The sequence below is a fragment of the Bombina bombina genome, chromosome 1 (assembly GCF_027579735.1).
Source record: "Bombina bombina isolate aBomBom1 chromosome 1, aBomBom1.pri, whole genome shotgun sequence".
NCBI classification, from domain to species: domain Eukaryota; kingdom Metazoa; phylum Chordata; class Amphibia; order Anura; family Bombinatoridae; genus Bombina; species Bombina bombina.
Genome location: NC_069499.1, coordinates 1,421,499,190 through 1,421,520,684, shown reverse-complemented (window position 1 = coordinate 1,421,520,684; position 21,495 = coordinate 1,421,499,190). Strand labels below are relative to the sequence as shown.

The following is a 21,495-nucleotide window of genomic DNA, read 5'->3' as shown; positions in this document are numbered from 1 at the left end:
GCAAATAATCGAGAAACCTTTCTCTGGGAGAAGAGCTTCTGAATTCCAACTGATACCCCTGAGACAATTTCCAGTGTCCAGGGGTCCTGAACATCTCTTAACCAGGCCTGGACGAAGAGAGAGCCTGAACCCCCACAAGATCCGGTCCCGGATCGGGGGCCGACCCTTCATGCTGACTTGGTAGCAGCAGCAGGCTTCTTGGATTGTTTACCCTTGTTCCAAGACTGGTTGGTTCTCCAAGTGGACTTGGTTTGTGAATAATTCCCTTCCTGTTTAGCGGAAGAGGAAACTCCTTTGAAATTTTGAAAAGAACGAAAATTATTCTGTCGCCCTCTCTATTTGGACTTTTTATCCTGAGGGAGGAGATAACCCTTGCCTCCCGCTATGTCAGAAATAATTTCCTTCAAGTCAGGCCCGAACAGGGTCTTCCCCTTGTAAGGAATAGCCAAAAACTAAGACTTGGATGACACATCCGCAGACCAAGACTTTAACCATAAAGCCCTACGTGCTAAGATGGCAAAGCACGAACTCTTAGCCGCTAATTTAGTAATCTGCAGAGAAGCATCCATAATGAACAAATTAGCTAATTTAAGAGCTTTAATCCGATCCTGTATCTCCTCCAAAGGAGTCTGTTTTAAGAGATTCCTCTAGAGCATCAAACCAATAAGCGGCCGCACTGGTCATTAACAATGCAGGCCGCCAGTTGCAAAAAGAATCCCTGGTGAACGTAAATCTTTTTAAGGAGACCCTCTAACTTCTTATCCATAGGGTCCTTAAAAGCACAACTATCCTCGATAGGAATAGTAGTCCGTTTGGCCAGGGTAGAAATGGCCCCCTCTACTTTAGGGACAGTCTGCTAAGAATCCCTAAAAGCATCGGCTATAGGATACATCTTTTTAAATACGGGCGAAGGAGAGAAGGGAATGCCTGGTCTCTCCCATACTTTCACAATAATCTCTGAAGTCCTGTTAGGAACAGGAAAGACATCTGAGCAAGAAGGAACTTCCAAGTATCTGTCTAACTTACTCAATTTCTCTGGCGGAACCACAATTGAGTCACAGTCATCCAGAGTAACCAACACCTCCCTCAGTAATAAACCGAGGTGCACAAGCTTAAACCTGAAAGAAACCACATCAGAATCAGTTAAGGGCAAAGCACTCCCTGATTCAGAAAGTTCACCCTCAGAGTACCTCCGTACTCTCCAATTCAGAACCACGGGAGGGTACATCCGTAATCGCCATCATAGTATCAGAGGCAGAATTGACTACATAGTTGTCCTTTCTTGTACGCTTGCCGTGCAATATGGGAGAATTGGACAACGCATCAGAAACTGTAGAGGACATAACTGCAGCAATGACTTTTAAAGCAAATGCTGCAGACACTGGCGAAATACATGGCACCGCTTGCGCGGGCGTTAAGGGCTGTGACGCTTGGGGAGAAAGCTGCGGCATACCTTGCATCTCATCTGTAGACTCTTGAGAAGCATCAGTCTTAAGCAAAAGTTTATCAAACAAATTTTTATCTCTATAATGTAAGGCTCTCTCACAACATGAAGGACAAAAAGGAACCGGAGGTTCCACAGTGGCATCGAAACACAGAGCATGCTACAGTCTGAATATTGTCTGGATCCATACTAGCAGAATTAGGAAAAAAAATAAAAAATTATTTTATATTCTTTATGTAAATGAAATCCAATTAATGGTTAAAAAGCTTGTCAGTATAAAGTAATCCTGACAAAGCACCGTCTCTTTAAAAAGTAAAGACTGATAATTTTCCTGATGCACAGAAAAACGTTAACTTCTCAAAAAAAATAAAATAAAAGCTACAGCACGTCACCTAAACAGCTCTGCCGAGGCGTCTACCTGCCCCCACAGTCCGCCGACCACTTCTTGGCACCAAACTGAACTTTAGCCGACAACACCTAAAAACGATTGCTTTATTTTGCAAACCATGCGGTCGAGGTGTCACTCGCAATGTCTGCACGAACAGCCGGTGACTTCCTGAGGAGAATACTGCGCAGCTACTAAGACAAAGCGCACCAAGTGAAAACCCCGCCCATCGCGACCTAAGTGATCCACAACTATCGGCAAAAAAGTACAACCCTGCTGCGCACCGGAGTCCATTAATCAGACTCCGACACACTCCCAGCGTCAGCCCCACGCTTGCTCTATTGTGAATACAAACAATGAATCCCAGCGTTTCTAGGCCTACTTAAATAAAGGCCAGTACAGCCTGATAAAACAAATCATTGTGTCGGTTGACATCCTCTTATTCCATAATGAGAACCCACACACTGTTAATAGGAAAGTCCTTTACAGAGCCCATAGTCCCAAACAGATAAGCAGTGTACAGCCAATTCTGAGATATGCTGAAAGCCCCAGTAATAAAAGACTGCACTTAGCTCTATGCCGAGCGACAGCATGAAAGTCTCACAGTATCAAGAGGTCCTTTCTCCCTCCTGCAGCTCTGTGAACACAGAAGGGTCTTAGTTAATATTCTCTAAGACCATCAACATAAGGGCAGCACCAGTATGGGAGGCGCAGTGAAGCTAAAACCCCACCAGTTCCCATTGCTCTAAAGCCACCTGTGCTCTACTCTAGAGGCTGACAAGGAATACAGCTACACCCCATAGCAAAATAGCACCCACTGGTACCATTTTAAAATAAAAAACTTCTTGATTGAAGAATCTAAACTAACACCTCACTTTACCTCTTCCTATCACTAACACAGGCAAAGAGAATGACTGGAGGGGGAGGGAAGGGAGGCGCTGTATATACAGCTCTGCTGTGGTGCTCTTTGCCTCCTCCTACTGACCAGGAGGCAATATCTGACAAGGATGAAATCGTATCTTGTAAAAGAAATACCGTGCTCAAACTTTTTTCTGAGATCTTTCTATCCCTAGACAAAAAGTTAGCACTTACCTCATCCTCTGCCTGACAGCAAGGCAGATCCCATGTTTAAGAGGTCCTCTCCCTCCCATTGACCTGTGGAAAAAAAAAAAAAAAAGCATGCCGAGTAATCCTTTTCCTCAGACAAAGGCACACAGGGCAGCAAATACATGGGAGGTGCAGTGAGAATTATGTCCCACAAGTTCCCATTGCTTTAAAGCCACCAAAAAGGTCTACTGTAGAGACTGATATGGGATATGGCTACACCCTAGGACAAAGTAGGACTCTCTGGCACTACTTTAAAAATAATAAACTCTTGATTGAAGAATCTTTTATAACACCTCACTTTACCTCTTCCTATCACTAACATAGGCAAAGAGAATGACTGGAATGGGAGGGAAGGGAGGAGCTATTTAACAGCTCTGCTGTGGTGCTCTTTGCCTCCTCCTGCTGACCAGGAGGTGAATATCCCATTAGTAATTAAGATGATCTGTGGACTCATGGTGTCTTAAAAAAGAAAGATATTTTACCTCACAATTTCCTGAGCTCAGCAAAGTAAGTACTGTGTAAAAAGTTATACTTCAGCTGCAGGTAAAAAAAAAAAAGAAATGAATAGCAGCCAATCAGCAACAGCAGTGCTGAGGTCAAACTTTTACTTTTATCTCATGAGATTTCATAGTAAACTTCCTTAAACAGAATAGGGAAATAATGAGTGTGCAAGAAGCTCACTCCCTTGGCTGTCCCAGGACAGACATACCGATTTGCTGCTTAAAATCCTTTGCAATGGGGTTTAAATACTCAGGACATTTTGGAGGTAAAATCTCTTTTACAACAGATGTTTAGCTGATATTTTCTAGTCAGTTTTTTACAGCTATGCTGCATTAGTTTCACGTGTTTCAACATTTGGGTATCATGGCACTTTATATCTGAAATTTACTTCAGATTCTGTAGAATTTCTTCCCCATCATGTCAGTTTCACCATCAGAAGCTACAGACGTATCCTAATCAGACACTTGGGAAAGGTTGACCAGCACAGATTTAGAGGGGTCAGAAACTTTACTAGCAGAAATGTCTATTTCCTCTTATGCTTACCCGAAGTAGGGAAAGCAGATAAAGCTGCAGACACCGCAGAGGTTATCTCCTGGCAAACACCCCAAGGAGGTTGAGAGGAAGTGCAAGGCACTGCATGTGAAACTATCAGGGCTTGGGATGTCTGAGGACAAAGCTTAGGCTTTCTTATTATTATTCAATTTCAAGGTCTTAGATAAGCATGTGGCGCAAAATTGCTGTGGCAGACACTGCACTAATTGGCTAAAATGCAAGTCAATAGATAGTAATTAAAAGTAATGTGATTAGGGGTGGTCAGAAGATGCTTAGATACAAGTTAGTCACAGAAGTAAAAAGTGTATTAATATAACAGTGCTGGTTATGCAAAACTGGGGAATGTGCAATAAAGGGATTATCTATCTTTTTAAACAACAAAAATGCTGGTGTTGACTGTCCCTTTAACAGCTCTGCTGGGGTGCTCTTTGCCTCCTCCTGCTTGGAATGAAGTTGTGGACTCTCCATGCCATAGTTAAGAAACGGGAATAGTAAACAAAAGTACTTGCATGCACTCTTGAATGTGTTCACATAAGATGAGAAAATGCATAGCATTAGCAATTTTCTAACCAGGCCGTCTGATCTAAAACTGGCAAGCCAGTATAAAGGAATGTACCCTAAGCCATTTGGGAGCAAATAACTTCTCTTGGTATCTAAGCGCCTAAAAGGGTGACCACATGCACAACCTTGATTACATGCGCAGACACACACAGGAAGGCCTAGGAGAGTAGCCTCCTAATGAAGCAGTGTAAAACAGATTGCCATGAGTCCTCAATGAAGGAAGACATAGGAAGAGTCACCTCTCTGGGAGACCAAATCCCTTGAACTCAACAATGGCCACATATTGAAAAGCAATATTAAAAATGAAATGAATCGTTTGTGGCAGAGGGTGGCTGAAAATAGTATCAGAAAAGTGTACACTGTGGGAGAGAGATTAATAACTCTGATTGATCTTCGAGTTTGACTATTAAAATAAAACTTAAAAGGAGTAGTTCTAAGCTGTGTCTACTTATGATTTAACTGTCCCAAAACTCTGTCCCTGAAGGTTTTTGGTTTAAAGGGACATAAAACCTTAAAAAACAAAATAATAATCTTAATTTAGCATAATGTTTAAATTTATTCATTTTAAATCTAAATGTGTTAAAATATTTGTATGTTTTATAGCCCCAACATTTAATTTTATTTCTTATTACTTGCACTCCCTCTGTTTGGCTCATTATGCAAAGCTAACCAAGTCTAGCTCTACATATAGCCCTCAGGAGTGAGCATACCATGTTTATTCCCATGATTCATCTCTGCTTTAGGAGAACGCAACGATCTGTGTGAACACTTTCTTTATGCAGATTGGTTGTCACGTAAAACAGGAGCGCTGCGCATAAGTGTTTACCGAAGGAAGGAAGATTTGTGAGAGGTAGGGTCAGGAACTGCATGTGAATGTGCTTGTACTTATTGAATATTCATAGCACTTATAATATGTGCAATGATTGGATGAAAGCTTTCCAGATTTTCAATGAATGCGTGTAGTGGCTGTCTTCAACTATAAGACAATGGAATAATGTGGTATGAAAAAAGTTGGTCATTTTTAAAATGTTGGAACAGTTTTATGAACCTTTAATTTCCACTTTGCATACATCATGGTAGCAATACAATAACTCAGAATCAGCAAACTAGGTTAAAAGAAAAACCTACCATCATCTTCCTCTTCTGAGTCTGGAGCTTCATTATCTTCTTGATCAAAACCATCAAGATAAGTGATTTGGGAAAGTCGTTGAAAGATGTTTTCTCTGTAATCTTCTAGGTTGGTTATCTCACAATTAAACAGATCCAAGCTCTTCAAATTCTTTAAATTTATCTAAATATATAAAAATATGAATTTAATAAGCAAATGTAATCTTAATTTATAATACAAAACAGATTCCAGTGTTTTTCACAGGGTACAACAACTAGACAGGAAAGAAAGAATGGGTCAGAAGTATTACAGGGTCCTGCTCCCTAGAGAGTATGCCCTTTAAATGCTTAAAATCTCATTTAAGCTGTGACATAAGATAATTGACTTATTTTAAATGGAAATTAGAACTTAATCCATTCATAACCTATGGAAGAGGCAAAGACCAAAAACAGAGCTCAAATATCCCTCCCACTTCCCCTACACTCAGTAGTTCAAGCCAAGGATAAGGAAAAATATAGAGCTAAAAAAAGGGGTACAGAGGTGCCATAAGATTGCTGCCACTACATTAATTCAGAGCAGGTTCGTGGACTCGCTGCCAAAAAATAAAATTAATCAGGTAAGCATAAATTATGTTTTATTTGTGATGGCAGCGAGTTCACGGAATCTATTCACAACCAATGGGCATTCAATACCCAACCGTGGAGCCCACAATGTAGGAGGGGGGGGGGGGGGGAGGAAGTTCTAAGAACTAGGCACCACCGTTTGAAGAACCTTTCTCCCAAAGGATGCCTCTGCTGAGGAAAAAACATTAAATCTGTAAAATTTTGTGAAAGTATGCAATGAGGACCAAGTTGCAGCCTTACATACCTGTTCAACTGAAGCCTCATTCTTGAAGGCCCAGGAAGAAGACACAGCACGGGTAGAATGTGCAGTAATTCACAAAGGAGGCTGCTGGCCCGCTTCAACATATGCCATGCGAATCAAACTTCTAAGCCAGAAGGCAAGAGTAACAGCAATTGCTTTCTGACCTTTGCACCTGCCAGAATGTAGGACAAATAAGGAGGATGACTGACAAAATTCCTTGGTAGCATGACAATAGAACTTTAAATCTCTAACCACGTCCAGATAATGCAACAGCCTCTACTTAGAGGGATGAGGATTGGGACAAATACGGAACAATTTCTTAATATTGTGAGCGGAAACACCCTTAGGTAAAAACATAATTTATGTAAGAACTTACCTGATAAATTCATTTCTTTCATATTGGCAAGAGTCCATGAGCTAGTGACGTATGGGATATACAATCCTACCAGGAGGGGCAAAGTTTCCCAAACCTCAAAATGCCTATAAATACACCCCTCACCACACCCACAATTCAGTTTAACGAATAGCCAAGTAGTGGGATGATAAAGAAAGGAGTAAAAAGCATCAAAGGAATTTGGAAATAATTGTGCTTTATACAAAAAAAAAAAAATCATAACCACCATAACAAAGGGGGTGGGCCTCATGGACTCTTGCCAATATGAAATAAATGAATCAGGTAAGTTCTTACACAAATTATGTTTTCTTTCATGTAATTGGCAAAAGTCCATGAGCTAGTGACGTATGGGATAGCAATACCAAAGATGTGGAACTCCACAGAAGAGTCACTAGAGAGGGGATAAAAATAAAAACAGCCATTTTCTGCTGAAAAAATAACCCACAACCCAAAATATAAGTCAATTCTCATAACTGAGGAAAAAAACTTAAATCAAAAGCACAAAAATCAAACTGAAACCGCTGCCTGAAGAACTTTTCTACCAAAAACTGCTTTCGAAGAAGCAAATACATCAAAACGGTAGAATTTAGTGAATGTATGCAAAGAAGACCAAGTAGCAGCTTTGCAAATCTTATCAACTGAAGCTTCATTCTTAAAAGCTCAGGAAGTGGAAACTGATCTAGTAGAATGAGCTGTAATTCTCTGAGGCAGGGCACATAGCTACTGAAGGGAAATGATTGAGACTGAAGGTTCCGACAGGCTGCAACCAATTTCAAACGTTTGTCTGTTAGAGACAAAGTCATGGACACTGAATCTATCTGGAAACCTAAAAAGGTTACCTTTATCTGAGGAATGAAAGAACTTTTTGGTAAATTGATCTTCCAACCATGTCTTCGAAGAAACAACACTAGTTGATTTGTGTGAGATTCTGCAGAACGTAAAGACTGAGTGAGTACCAAGATATCGCCCGAATAAGGAAATACCGCAATACCCCGCTCTCTGATTACAGAGTAGGGCACCTAGAACCTTTGAAAAGATTCTAGGAGCGGTAGCTAGGCCAAAAGGAAGAGCAACAAATTGGTAATGATTGTGTAGAAAAGAGAATCTCAGGAACTGATGGAGATCTGGATAAATCGGAATATGAAGATATGCATCCTGTAAGTCTATTGTGGACATATAATGCCCTTGCTGAACAAAAGACAGAATAGTCCTTATAGTCACCATTTTGTAAGTTGGTACTCTTACTTATAGATTCAAAATCTTTAGATCCAAAACTGCTCTGAATTAAATTTTCTTTCTTTGGGACAATGAATAGATTTGAAAAAAACCACAGACCCTGTGTTCCTGAAACAGAACTGGCATGATTACCCCTAATAACTCCAGGTCTGAAACACTTCAGGATAGCCTGAACCTTTACTGGTGTGCTGGAATGCGTGAGAAAATAAATCTTCTCACAGGCAGTCTTACTCTGAATCCTATTCTGTACCCCTGAGAGAATACTCTGAATCCAATGATTTTGGACTGAATTGATCCAAACATCTTTGAAAAATTTTAATCTGCCCCCTACCAGCTGAGCTGGAATGAGGGCCGCACCTTCATGCGGACTTGGGGGCTGGCTTTGATTTCGTAAATGGCTTGGATTTATTACAATTTGAGGAAGGCTTCCAATTGGAAACAGATTCCTTGGGGGAAGGATAAGGTTTCTGTTCCTTATTTTGTCGAAAGGAACGAAAACGGTTAGAAGCTTTAGATTTATCCTGAGGCAAAAAAAAAAAAAAAACTCCCTCCCCCCCCCCAGTGACAGTTGAATTAATCAAATCCAACTGAGAACCAAATAACTTATTACCTTGGAAAGAAAGATAGCAATCTGGACTTAGAAGTCATGTCAGCATTCCAAGATTTAAGCCATAAAGCTCTTCTAGCTAAAATAGCTAAAGACAGATTTAACATCAATTTTGACGATATCAAAAATGGCATCACAAATAAAATGATTAGCATGTTGAAGCAAGCTAACAATGCTAGACAAATCAGAATCCAATTCTTGTTGTGCTAAATTTTCCAACCAAAAAATTGATGCAGCTGAAACATCAGCCAAAGAAATTGCAGACCCGAGAAGATGACATGAATATAAATAGGCTTTCCTTAGATAAGATTCAAGTTTCCTATCTAAAGGATCTTTAAAAGAAGTACTATCTTCCGTAGGAATAGTAGTACGTTTAGCAAGAGTAGAGATAGCCCCATCAACTTTGGGGATCTTTTCCCAAAACTCCAATCTAACTGCTGGCAAAGGATACGATTTTTTAAACCTTGGAGGAATAAAAGTACCACCAGGCCTTTTCCATTAATTAGAAATCATATCAGAAATAGCATCAGGAACTGGAAAAACCTCTGGAATAACCACAGGAGGTTTATAAACAGAATTTAAACATTTACTAGTTTTAATATCAAGGAGGACTAGTTTCCTCCATATCCAATGTAATCAACACTTCTTTTAACAAAGAACGAATATACTCCATTTTAAATAAATAAGTAGATTTGTCAGTGTCAATATCTGAGGCAGGATCTTCTGAACCAGCTAGATCCTCATTAGGAGGAGGATAATTCAGTATGTTGTCGGTCATTTGAAATTTCATGAGAAGTTTTAAAAAGGGAAATTTATTGTTACCTGATAAATTTGTTTCTTTTACAATACGATGAGTCCACGGATTTCATCCTTACTTGTGGGATATCGCCTCCTGGTCATCAGGAGGAGGCAAAGAGCTCCACAGCAGAGCTGCATAAATAGCTCCTCCCTTCCCTCCCAACCCAGTCATTCGACCGAAGTTAGGAAGAGAAAGGAAAAGCCAAGGAGCAGAGGTGAAGTTTAACAAAAATAAAGACCTGTCTCATAACAGGGAGGGCCGTGGACTCATCGTATCGTAAAAGAAACAAATTTATCAGGTAAGAATAAATTTCCCTTTTCTTTTACAAGATACGATGAGTCCACGGATTTCATCCTTACTTGTGGGATACAATACCAAAGCTATAGGACACAAATGAAACGGGAGGGACAAGACAGGGAACCTTAACGGAAGGCACCACTGCTCGAAGAACTTTCCCCCCAAAAGCAGCCTAGGATGAGGCAAAAGTATCAAATTTGTAAAATTTGGAAAAAGTGTGAAGAGAAGACCAATTTGCAGCTTTGCAAATCTGTTCCACGGACGCATCATATTTAAATGCCCATGAGGAAGCAACAACCCTAGTGGAATGAACCGTAATACGTTCAGGAGGCTGCTGTCCAGCAGTCTCATATGCAAAACGAATTATACTCTTCAGCCAAAAAGAAAGAGGTAGCCATAGCTTTCTGACCCCTACGCTTCCCAGAAAAACAAACAGAGAAGACGATTGACGAAACTCCTTAGTCGCCTGTAAGTAAAACTTCAAGGCACGGACCACGTCCAAATTATGTAACAGTCTCTCCTTCCTAGATGAAGGGTTAGGAATCAAAGGAACAACAAATTTCCTGATTAATATTTTTATTTGAAACAAGCTACACCCTGGTGGTAAATCGCCATAAAACAGGCTAACAATAGTATTGAGCCATTTTGTTCGTTCCTGTGTTTCTCTGTGTGTATTTAGTCTCCCTATGGGAAAAGAGGGGAAACCAGACGTGGACTCCTTGCTCAGTGTGCTTAGAGGAATATGGCTACACCTCACTGACGAGGCCCAATGAAGGCCGAAACGATCGTCTGGGGTTGCTGTGTTCCTTGTTCAGAGAGGAATTGCCTGGTATTTCGGCGCTGGACTGACCGTAATAGGCGGGATCAGACTGATATACTACAGGAAAGTTCTTCTCTGTGAAAAGCATTACTGGGTTTTACATTGTAAGGCCCTTTCAGTACATGAGGGACAAAAAGTAAGTGGGGGGTTCCACAATGGCATCTAAACACATGTCAAGTTGAGACATGTTAAACTAGCAATAAAAGTCGTTCTTAGCTTTATTTATTGACCTCTTAAGGCAAAAAACCTTTACATAAAAAAAAAAAAAGTGTACTGCGCCTTTAAATAATAAAAGCACAACAATTTTTCTGTTATCTTTAAAACAGCATTTGTGGCAATAAAAATTTTAATGTGCCCAAAATATTCTAATATTGCACCGGCTTGCTTAGATGTGTAAAACGCAATGTAACATAATTTAACAGTTATGACAAAAAAAAAATATTTCTTCAGGCCCCTGCACCTCGCAACAGCTCTGCTGTGGCGCCTACCTGCCCCCGGAATACACTGCTGCTACTTGAGAAGCTTTGAAGACCCTTCAAATGGCCAAACAAGTTAGGCCCCACCGGAGCACAGGACTTTACTGTCTATGCAATTCGGGTGAAACTGCACGTCTGAGTGTGCGAAAATAGGCCCGCCCCCCTTGGGCGTAACACTAGCTGTTACAGAGACCCGCATGGGTTGCAAACCCCAAACATGTCGATAGTAATAAAAAGCAAAGCCATGTGCCCCTCTTACACAAGTATGTCCCAATATCAAGCCTCACTGCCTGACAAACAAACTATCCAGCAACCGCATATCCCAGCATTCAGCCCATACTAAACAATTATAAGTGATATTAGACACAGTTAGCAGTTAATATAAAGGGAATTCCAGGTACACCATTACTATACATGTAGTGCATACTGATTTACCCTCCCCAGATAGGGAATAATGTCAGCCTGTTCTGATGCATCAAGTCTCCCCAGAAACAAATGACAAACATACCTCAATGCTGCTTGTAGCATGACAAGGTTCTCCACACTGAAGATGTTTCTTTACTCTATTTTCAACTGCTCTGTGGGAACCAGCATGGATCTTAGATAACATTTGCTAAGATCATCAACATCAGGGCAGAAAAATAAGATGTCTCCACTCCTCTTGGGAAGTTATAGATTGACGATTTCTCCCTGAGGAAAATAGTACTCACTGGCACCATTTTAAAATAAAAAACTTCTTGATTGAAGAATCTAAACTAACACCTCACTTTACCTCTTCCTATCACTAACACAGGCAAAGAGAATGACTGGAGGGGGAGGGGAAGGGAGGAGCTATATATAAAACTCTGCTGTGGTGCTCTTTTCCACTTCCTGCTAGCAGGAGGTTAAAATCCACAAAGATGAAATCCGTGGACTTGTCATATCTTGTAAAAGAAATTAATTTATCAGGTAAGTTCTTACATAAATTATGTTTTCTTTCATGTAATTGGCAAGAGTCCATGAGCTAGTGACGTATGGGATAGCAATACCCAAGAAGTGGAACTCCACGCAAGAGTCACTAGAGAGGGAGGGATAAAATAAAAACAGCCATTTCGCTGAAAAAAAATTAATCCACAACCCAAATATAAGTTTATTCTCATAAATAAAAGAAAAAATTTAAAACATAAGCAGAAGAATCAAACTGAAACAGCTGCCTGAAGAACTTTTCTACCAAAAACTGCTTCCGAAGAAGCAAATACATCAAAATGGTAGAATTTACTAAATGTATGCAAAGAAGACCAAGTTGCTGCTTTGCAAATCTGATCAACTGAAGCTTCATTCTTAAAAGCCCAAGAAGTTGAAACTGATCTAGTAGAATAAGCTGTAATTCTCTGATGAATCAAAATCTTTAACCACGACGCCAAAGAAACCACAGAAGCCTTCTGACCTTTCCTGGAACCAGAAAAGATAACAAATAGACTATTCTTTATTTATAAAGCGCCAAGAGATTCCGCAGCGCTGCTCATGGGTACAAGGATAACAGTACAATGTAGAAACAATACGACAATTTTACAAAAAAAACCAAAAAAACGGGGAATTGAGGGCCCTATTCCCGTGGGAACTTACAATCTAGATGGGTAGGATGGGAAACAGGAGGTGGGGACTGCAAAGGTGAAAGTGATATTAGTGAGGAGATAGAGGGCTGCTGTTAGTTAAGTTAGTATGTTAATAAGTCGGGTGATGAGCTTCCCTGAACAGAACAGAAAGGTCTTTAGGGAACGTTTAAAGGAGGAGAGGTTAAGGGCAAGTCTGACAGCACGAGGAAGTGCTAGAAGTCTTCCTGAAATCTTTAATAGCTTCAACATAATATTTCAGAGCTCTCACCACATCCAAAGAACGTAAAGATCTCTCCAAAGAATTCTTAGGATTAGGACACAAAGAAGGGACAACAATTTCTCTATTAATGTTGTTAGAATTCACAACCTTAGGTAAAAATTTAAATGAAGTCTGCAAAACTGCTTTATCCTGATGAAAAATCAGAAAAGGAGATTCACAAGAGAGCAGATAATTCAGAAACTTTTCTAGCAGAAGAGATGACCAAAAGGAACAACACTTTCCAAGAAAGTAGTTTAATGTCCAAAGAATGCATAGGCTCAAATGGAAGGCACATATTGAGCAAAAAGAGGCTGCTTCTAGGGTGGTAACTAGCCATAGAACAAGCTATTATTCGTTCCCAGGTTGAGCGCTTCTCTCTTTTTATTTATGCAAATTATGACATTTGGGGAAGTCTCCCTAAGCGTGATGCGGGAATCCAGACGTGGACCCGTTGTTCAGTGTGCCTAGAGGGATATGGCTGCACCTCACTGACGAGGCCCACAATAGGCCGAAACGTACGTCTGGGGTTTTGCCGTTTCTCTCGTTCAGAGAGGGATTGCCTGGTATTTCGGGGCTGGACTGCACTGTTAAGTCAGGATCAGACTGATATGCTACAGGGAAGTTCTTCTCTGTGAAAGGCACATATTGCGCAAAAAGAGGCTGCTTCTAGGGTGGTAACTAGCTATAGAACAAGCTATTATGCTATTGTTCGTTCCCAGGTTGAGCGCTTCTCTTTATTTACTCAAATGGAAGAGCCTGTAGAGCCTTCAAAATCAAATTAAGACTCCAAGGAGGAGAGATTGATTTAATGACAGGCTTGATACGAACCAAAGCCTGTACAAACAGTGAATATCAGAAAGTTTAGCAATTTTTCTGTGGAATAAAACAAAGCAGAGATTTGTCCTTTCAAGAAACTTGCAGACATTCCTTTATCCAAACCATCCTGAAGAAAATGTAAAATTCTAGGAATTCTAAAAGAATGCCAAGAGAATTTATGAAAGGAACACTATGAAATGTAAGTCTTCAAAACTCGATAATAAATATTTCTAGAAACAGATTTACGAGCCTGTAACATAGTATCAGAGAAACTTCTATGACTAAGCACTAGGCGTTCAATTTACATACCTTCAAATTTAATGATTTGAGTTCCTGATGGAAAAACGGACCTTGAGAAAGAAGGTCCGGTCTTGATGGAAGTGGCCAAGGTTGGCAGCTGGACATCCGAATAAGATCCAAATACCAAAACCTGTGAGGCCATGCTGGAGCCACCAGCAACACAAACGATTGTTCCATGATGATTTTGGAGATCCCTCTTGGAAGAAGAACTAGAGGCAGGAAAATATAAGCAGGTTGATAACACCAAGGAAGTGTCAACCCATCCACTGCTTTCGCCTGAGGATCCCTGGACCTGGACAGGTACCTGGGAAGTTTCTTGTTTAGATGAGATGCCATCAGATCTATTTCGGTAAGACCCCACATCTGAACAATTTAAGAAAACACATCTGGGTGGAGAGACCACTCTCCCGGATGTAAAGGTTGACGACTGAGATAATCCGCTTCCCAATTGTCTGTACCTGGAATATGAACCGCAGAAATTAGACAAGAGCTGGATTCCGCCCAAACAAGTATACGAGATACTTCTTTCATAGCTTTAGGACTGAGCCCCACCCTGATGATTGACATATGAAACAGTTGTGATATTGTCTGTCTGAAAACAAACGGTTCACTCCAATATAGGCCAAAACTGAAGAGCCCTGAGAATTGCACGGAGTTCAAAAATATTTATTTGTAATCTCGCCTCTTGAGATTTCCAAACCCCTTGTGCTGTCTGAGATCCGCAAACAGCTCCCCAACCTGAAAGACTTGCATCTGTTGTGATCACAGTCCAGGTTGGATGAACGAAAGAGGCCCCTAGAACAATATGATGGTGATCTAACCACCAAGTCAGAGATAGTCGAACATTGGGATTTAAGGATATTAATAGTGATATCCTTGTATAATCCCTGCACCATTGGTTCAGCATACAAAGCTGGAGAGGTCTCATATGAAAACGAGCAAAGGGGATAGTGTCCGATGCTGCAGTCATGAGACCTGAAACTTCCATGCACATAGCTACTGAAGGGAATGAAAGACTGAAGAATCCGACAGACTGCAACCAATTTCAAACGTCTCTTGTCTGTTAGAGACAAGGTCATGGACACTGAATCTATCTGGAAACCTAAAAAGGTTTCCCCTGTCTGAGGAATCAAATAACTTTTTGGTAAATTGATCCTCCAACCATGTTTTTGAAGTTGATTTGTGTGAGATTCTGCAGAACGTAAAGACTGAGCAAGTAACAAGATATCGTCCAAATAAGGAAACACAGCAATACCCCGCTCTCCGATTACAGAGAGTAGGGCACCAAGAACCTTTGAAAATATTCTTGAAACTGTCGCCAAGCCAAAAGGAAGAGCAACAAATTGGTAATGCTTGTCTAGAAAAAAAAATCTCAGGAACTGATAGTGATTTGGATGAATCGGAATACGAAGATATGCATCCTGTAAGTCTATTGTGGACATATAATGCCCTTGCTGAACAAAAGGCAGAATAGTCCTTAGTCACCATTTTGAAAGTTGGTACTCTTACATATCGATTCAAAATCTGTAGATCCAGATCTGGCCTGCATGAATTTTCTCTCTTTGGGACAATGAATAGATTTAAATAAAACCCCAGACCCTGTTCCTGAAACAGAACTGGCATGATTACCCCTGATAATTCCAGGTCTGAAACACACTTCAGGAAAGCCTGAGCCTTTACTGAGTTTGCAGTGATGCGTGAGAAAAAAAAATATTCTCACAGGCGGTCTTACTCTGAATCCTGTTCTGTACCCCTGAGAGACAATACTCAATCCACTGATTTTGAAAAATCTTAATCTGCCCCTTACCAGCTGAGCTGGAATGAGGGCCGCACCTTCATGCGGACTTGGGGGCTGGCTTTGATCTCTTAAATGGCTTGCATTTATTCCAATTCGAGGAAGGCTTCCAATTAGAAACAGATTCCTTGGGGGAGGGATTAGGTTTCTGTTCCTTATTTTGTCGAAAGGAACAAAAACGGTTAGAAGCTTTAGATTTACCCTTAGGTCTTATCCTGAGGCAAAAAAAAACTCCCTTCCCCCCAGTGACAGTTGAAATAATCAAATCCAACTGAGAACCAAATGACTTATTACCTTGGAAAGAAAGATAGCAATTGACTTAGAAGTACATGTTGGCATTCATGGTTCCCTCAATGAACTGTAGCTCCCCAGTGCTGGCAGCACTCATGCAGGCCCAGACCATGACACCATGCTTGACTGTAGGCAAGACACACTTGTCTGTACTCCTCACCCGGTTGCCGCCACACACGCTTGACACCATCTAACCCAAATAAGCATCTTCCAGTAATCCATGTCCTTAGTCTGCTTGTCTTCAGCAAACTATTTGCAGGCTTTCTTGTGCATCATCTTTAGAAGAGGCTTCCTTCGGGGATGACAGCCATGCAGACCAATTTGATGCAGTGTATGGTCTGAGCACTGACAGGCTGACCCCCCCCCCCCCCCCATTCAACCTCGGCAGCACTAAGTAGTCTATTTCCCAAAGACAACCTCTGGATAGGACGCCGAGCACTCAACTTCTTTGGTCGACCATGGCGAGGCCTGTTCTGAGTGGAACCTGTGCTGTGAAACCGCTGTATGGTCTCTCCCACCGTGCTGCAGCTCATTTTCAGGGTCTTGGCAATCTTCTTATAGCCTATGCCATTTTTTTTGTAGAGCAACAATTTTTTTTTCAGATCCTTTCAGATACTCCGTTTTTTGCCATGAGGTGCCATGTTGAACGTCCAGTAACCAATATGAGAGAGTGAGAGCGATAACACCAAATTTAACACACCTGCGACCTTGTAACACTAACAAGTCACATGACACCGGGGAGGGAAAATGGCTAAATGGGCCCAATTTGGACATTTCCACTTAGGGGTGTACTCACTTTTGTTGCCAACGGTTTAGACATTAATGGCTGTGTGTTGAGTTATTTTGAGGGGACAGCACATTTACACTGTTATACAGGCTGTACACTCACTACTTTACATTGTAGCAAAGTGTCATTTCTTCAGTGTTGTCACATGAAAATATATAATAAAATATTTACAAAAATGTGTGTATACACACAAATAATAATAATAAAAAAAAAAAAATATATATATATATATATATATATATATATATATATATATATATATATATATATATATATCGATCGAGGCTATACTATAGAGAATAGATAGAGTATATAGCCAAGAGATTTTAGGTAGTATTTGCATGTCATGACGACACACAAATGGTTCAATAAATCTATGAAAAGACTTTAACAGAATACAGAGATACATAGAGGAAGTTACACTTACAAGAGCCTCCACTGTGCTCAGATCTTTAATCTTGTTGCCACTCAAGTTGAGGTAAGTGAGGCTGGGACACCTTTCTGCCAACATGTCCAACCCTCCAGAGATGTTATTATCACTGAGTTCCAACTGCATATAAAAAAAATAAAAAAAAATAAAGGAAGAGGGGGAGGAGTAAGTTCTTGAACAAGGATTTTCAAGTGTTTGCAACTAGTAACTGGATACATTGATTTGGCTTTAAATTCTACAAACTAAAAATTGGAAGCAAAGTGGTTCAGTACTTTCGGCAGAATGAGTCAATTTAGCAATACGGACATATTTAGAAAAAGATTGTACATTGAGACGTTATGTAAAGTGTATCCCTAGTTTTAAATTGCTTAAAAACTAAGCGGTGAAGGAGATATAAAGTTGCTTGTTTTCTCATGGTCTGTACACTATTTTAGTATATATGGCTCATAGCAGCCATTTACGCTAGAAAGTGCCCACAACACTTTCACTATATAAAAACCTACTTTTTATAATAGTGGAGTATAATGAAATTTAGAGCCATATTTATCAAAAGGTAAATAAGCGAATTTACAGCCAAGAGTTAAGAAGCAGCGGTCATCTGTTATGTGCGGTATCTCAAAACCCCCAGAGTTTTCAGACAGAGGAGACTAACAGTCCCCTCATGATTGGCTGCGCTTGAACAGGGGGCACTTTGCACATTAGCCTTAATGTGCAATGATAAAAAGTGGGGTGCAATGTCAAGTGAACAGGGGCGAAGATGTACCCCAGCCCTTTTTTTTTATTCTGGCCCTAGTGTGTTCAATAATAAATTGAAGAGAGCACCTTGATGAAGAACTGAACTTCAAAGTATCAAGTTCTCTAGGAAGTTTGTATTTAAAATATTAATATTAAAGTATCAGAACAAATGTCCTCCTTTGTGCATAAAAATTTAACCTGGAAACTTTTTTTTTTTTTAATTTTGATTAGAATCTATTTCAGAGGTGATCGAGGAATTTTTGAATCACACCTGTACTTATGATTAAAAAAAAAAAAAAAAAAATAGATAGATAATCCCTTTTACCCATATTAAAGTGATGGTAAATCCAAGCATTTAAAATAACTAAAAACTTTAGTTTTTGTCATCAGTTACTAAAAAAAAAAAAAGTTGCAAAACTCACCATGTCTGTGCCGCAGTAGATCGCTAAACTCAGTGCCCCCGGCCGCCCACGACAGCACCCTTTACCAATGAGGCAACGTTCCCACCTCTAAACTTATAGCCGTGCTAGGATGTCAGATTACACGCATGGATATTTGTTTAGAGGGGGAAAAGTCACCTCATTGAAGAGCGATGTGCCGCGAGTGGCCGGTGCTGTTGAGTTTAGCAATCTTCTGCGGCACAGATAAGGTGAGTTTAGCACCTTTTTTTTTTATTGAGAGAGCACGAGCGAGAGAGAACCAATTCATTACACAATTTAACCTATAAGATTTGTATGACCTTTAAGTAAGAACTACAACTCACCAACAGAAGTAGAGAGTTATAGATCTGGAAACTAACTTGCACTTACTTTTCGGAGTTTAGGCAACTTTGGGAGTTTAGCTAGAGAGGAAAGCTCCACGTTGGCCATACTAAGGAATTCTAGCTCTTTAAACTCATCGCTCAAGCCTTCAATCTCTCCATCGCCGGACCGACAGTTGTCTAAAACCAACTCCGCCACCTATTAAAGTCAAATGGATTAAGGGAGAAATTAAAATTAATGAAGCAAACCATATACTGTACTGCTGGAGTGAAGAGGTAAAACTATAAAAGGAAGCCCAAACTGAACTTCAAAATTTAAGACAGCATACAATGTAAACTTTCCAACTCATTACCAGCATGGACCTGTTTTAAATTACTATACTGCAGCAGTCTGAAACAAAGTTAAACATACAGTTTCAAGGTCCTAAGCTAATCACAGTGAGAAAAAAATAATAATAAAACGCATGTGAACCCCCCTCTCCCAAAATACAACAACTGTGCTGCATTTTCAAATTTCTCAAATCTAGAAGTCAAAGTTTCAGGCAGCCACATTTAGAAAAGTTAGTGTTATATTAAAGCATTAAATAAAATGGATATGAAACAAACATGCTAAAAATATTTTATTTTCTCATGTTTAAATGTAAAATGAAACCAAGAGTAAGAGTATGGTACTGGTAGACTGGTACCTATGAATGAATCTACTGCCCTCTCTCTATACACACAGGGGTGGAAAAATATCAATATGGTTTACTAGTCATGGGTTGAAAACTACAAACCCAGAGGGGAAAAGTTAAAGGGACACTGTACCCAAAAATTTTCTTTCGTGATTCATATTGAGCATGAAATTTTAAGCAACTTTCTAATTTACTCTTATCAAATTTTCTTCATTCTCTTGGTATCTTTATTTGAAATGCAAGAATGTAAGTTTAGATGCCGGCCCATTTTTGGTGAACAACCTGGGTTGTCCTTGCTAATTGGTGGATAAATTCATCCACCAATAAAAAAGTGCTGTCCAGAGTTCTGAAACAAAAAAAGCGTAGATGCCTTCTTTTTCAAATAATGATAGCAAGAGAACGAAGAAAAAATAGGAGTAAATTAGAAAGTTGCTTAAAATTGCATGCTCTATCTGAATCACAAAAGAAAAAAATTGGGTACAGTGTCCCTTTAAGTCCATTCAATGTTAGTTTGGAAAGAGTCAAATTTCTAACTCATCTGCTGCTATTTCTATGTCGTTCTGGACTAGTGGACCACTGGAAATTTCAAGGTAGGTAGCTATGATAAATATGCACACATAACTACACAAAAAAAATGCATAAAAACATATTTCATAAAATTATAGGTGTAACCAAAATTTTCTGGCTCCTAGATTAATTTTGTTAAAACTGCCCTTCCTATTTCCCTAGCAGTCCATTTTTATTCCCAAACAGTCCTATCAAAACCCAGATCGTATAATATCCTCTACTGTAAGATCCTCAGAATTGCATGGGGCAAGGGGATTAATTTCAAGTGACCTACATCCTGAAACATCTGCTAAGAGCAACAAGTAGCTATAGTGGTGGCTGATGACAGCAGGCAAGCAGGCGCTGCAAAATGATCACCCAGGGAGCAGCTGCTTAAAGAAACAAGCCGTTATTAAGAGATTAACTTACTTCAAACCAGACCACGAGACAATGGTTCATTACTAAGCCCTGCAAGTTTACTATTAGAGTTTAACTGGCTTGTAGTTACAATCAAGGAGAGAAAAAAAAAAAAAAAAAAAAAAAAAAAAAAGTACAATGGCACAGAAAAGAGCTAAATACTGGAGGGCATGCAGAGCTGGCTGCTAATAGAGGTATTAAACTTTATTTGTTTAGACTTGGCAACTGTAGCTTTTAGAATGGATTCTTAATATGTAATTCTACTGTGGGTCACCCACTCAAAAAGTACACAGCAGATTTACCAAGTGATGTGACTACTAAGTCCCCTTGACCTGCAGGTTCGCACAAGCTTCATCAAGCAGCAGCCATCAGCCTTGCTGCTTCCCTGCCCTGTTTTCCACCTCTGAGGTGGGGAATTTCAATCTCCACAGTCTCTGACTAGGGAGATTGACAGCTCCTGCCTGCATGTGATAGGCTGTGTGCGGGTAGGGGGTGGCACACAAACGCAAAGGAGTGCTCGTGTGCAATGTTAAATATGGACAGCAGATTGCTGCCTGTCAGAGGAGAAGCTGGACAGACAGGGGCGAATATGCACACCCGTGGATGATAAATTTAGCTCCAAGTTAGGTCTTGTATCCTTGGGGGCTGGCTGCTGCAAAGGGATATCCTACTATATGGGTTCCTCAGCGACTATTCATTCTTTAAATTCAATACAAATGAGCAAAAAAATTAGAAGTTATCAAGAACTACAATCCGAGGAGCAATAGTTTACTCAGAGATTTGTCAAGTCAAGCTTTAAAAGGAACATAAAAAAGGGAAACCCATTTTTTCTTCTGTGAGTCGAATTTTAAACAACTTTTGAACTTACTGCTATTAAATTTGCTTTGTTCTCTTGGTAACCTTTATTGAAGGATAACAGATTCTCAGGCACGTGCCTGA

The 21,495-nt window shown here is 40.0% G+C and overlaps 1 protein-coding gene across 1 annotated transcript in view; it reads right to left on the bottom strand.

Annotated features, from left to right (window-relative positions):
• ANP32E (acidic nuclear phosphoprotein 32 family member E) overlaps positions 1–21,495 on the bottom strand; it is a 46,548-nt gene that overhangs the window by 14,405 nt on the left and 10,648 nt on the right. Inside the window, 3 exon segments of the mRNA XM_053705371.1 lie at positions 5,679–5,841; positions 17,422–17,544; positions 18,969–19,118. Coding sequence (XP_053561346.1) covers positions 5,679–5,841; positions 17,422–17,544; positions 18,969–19,118 — 436 coding nt within the window.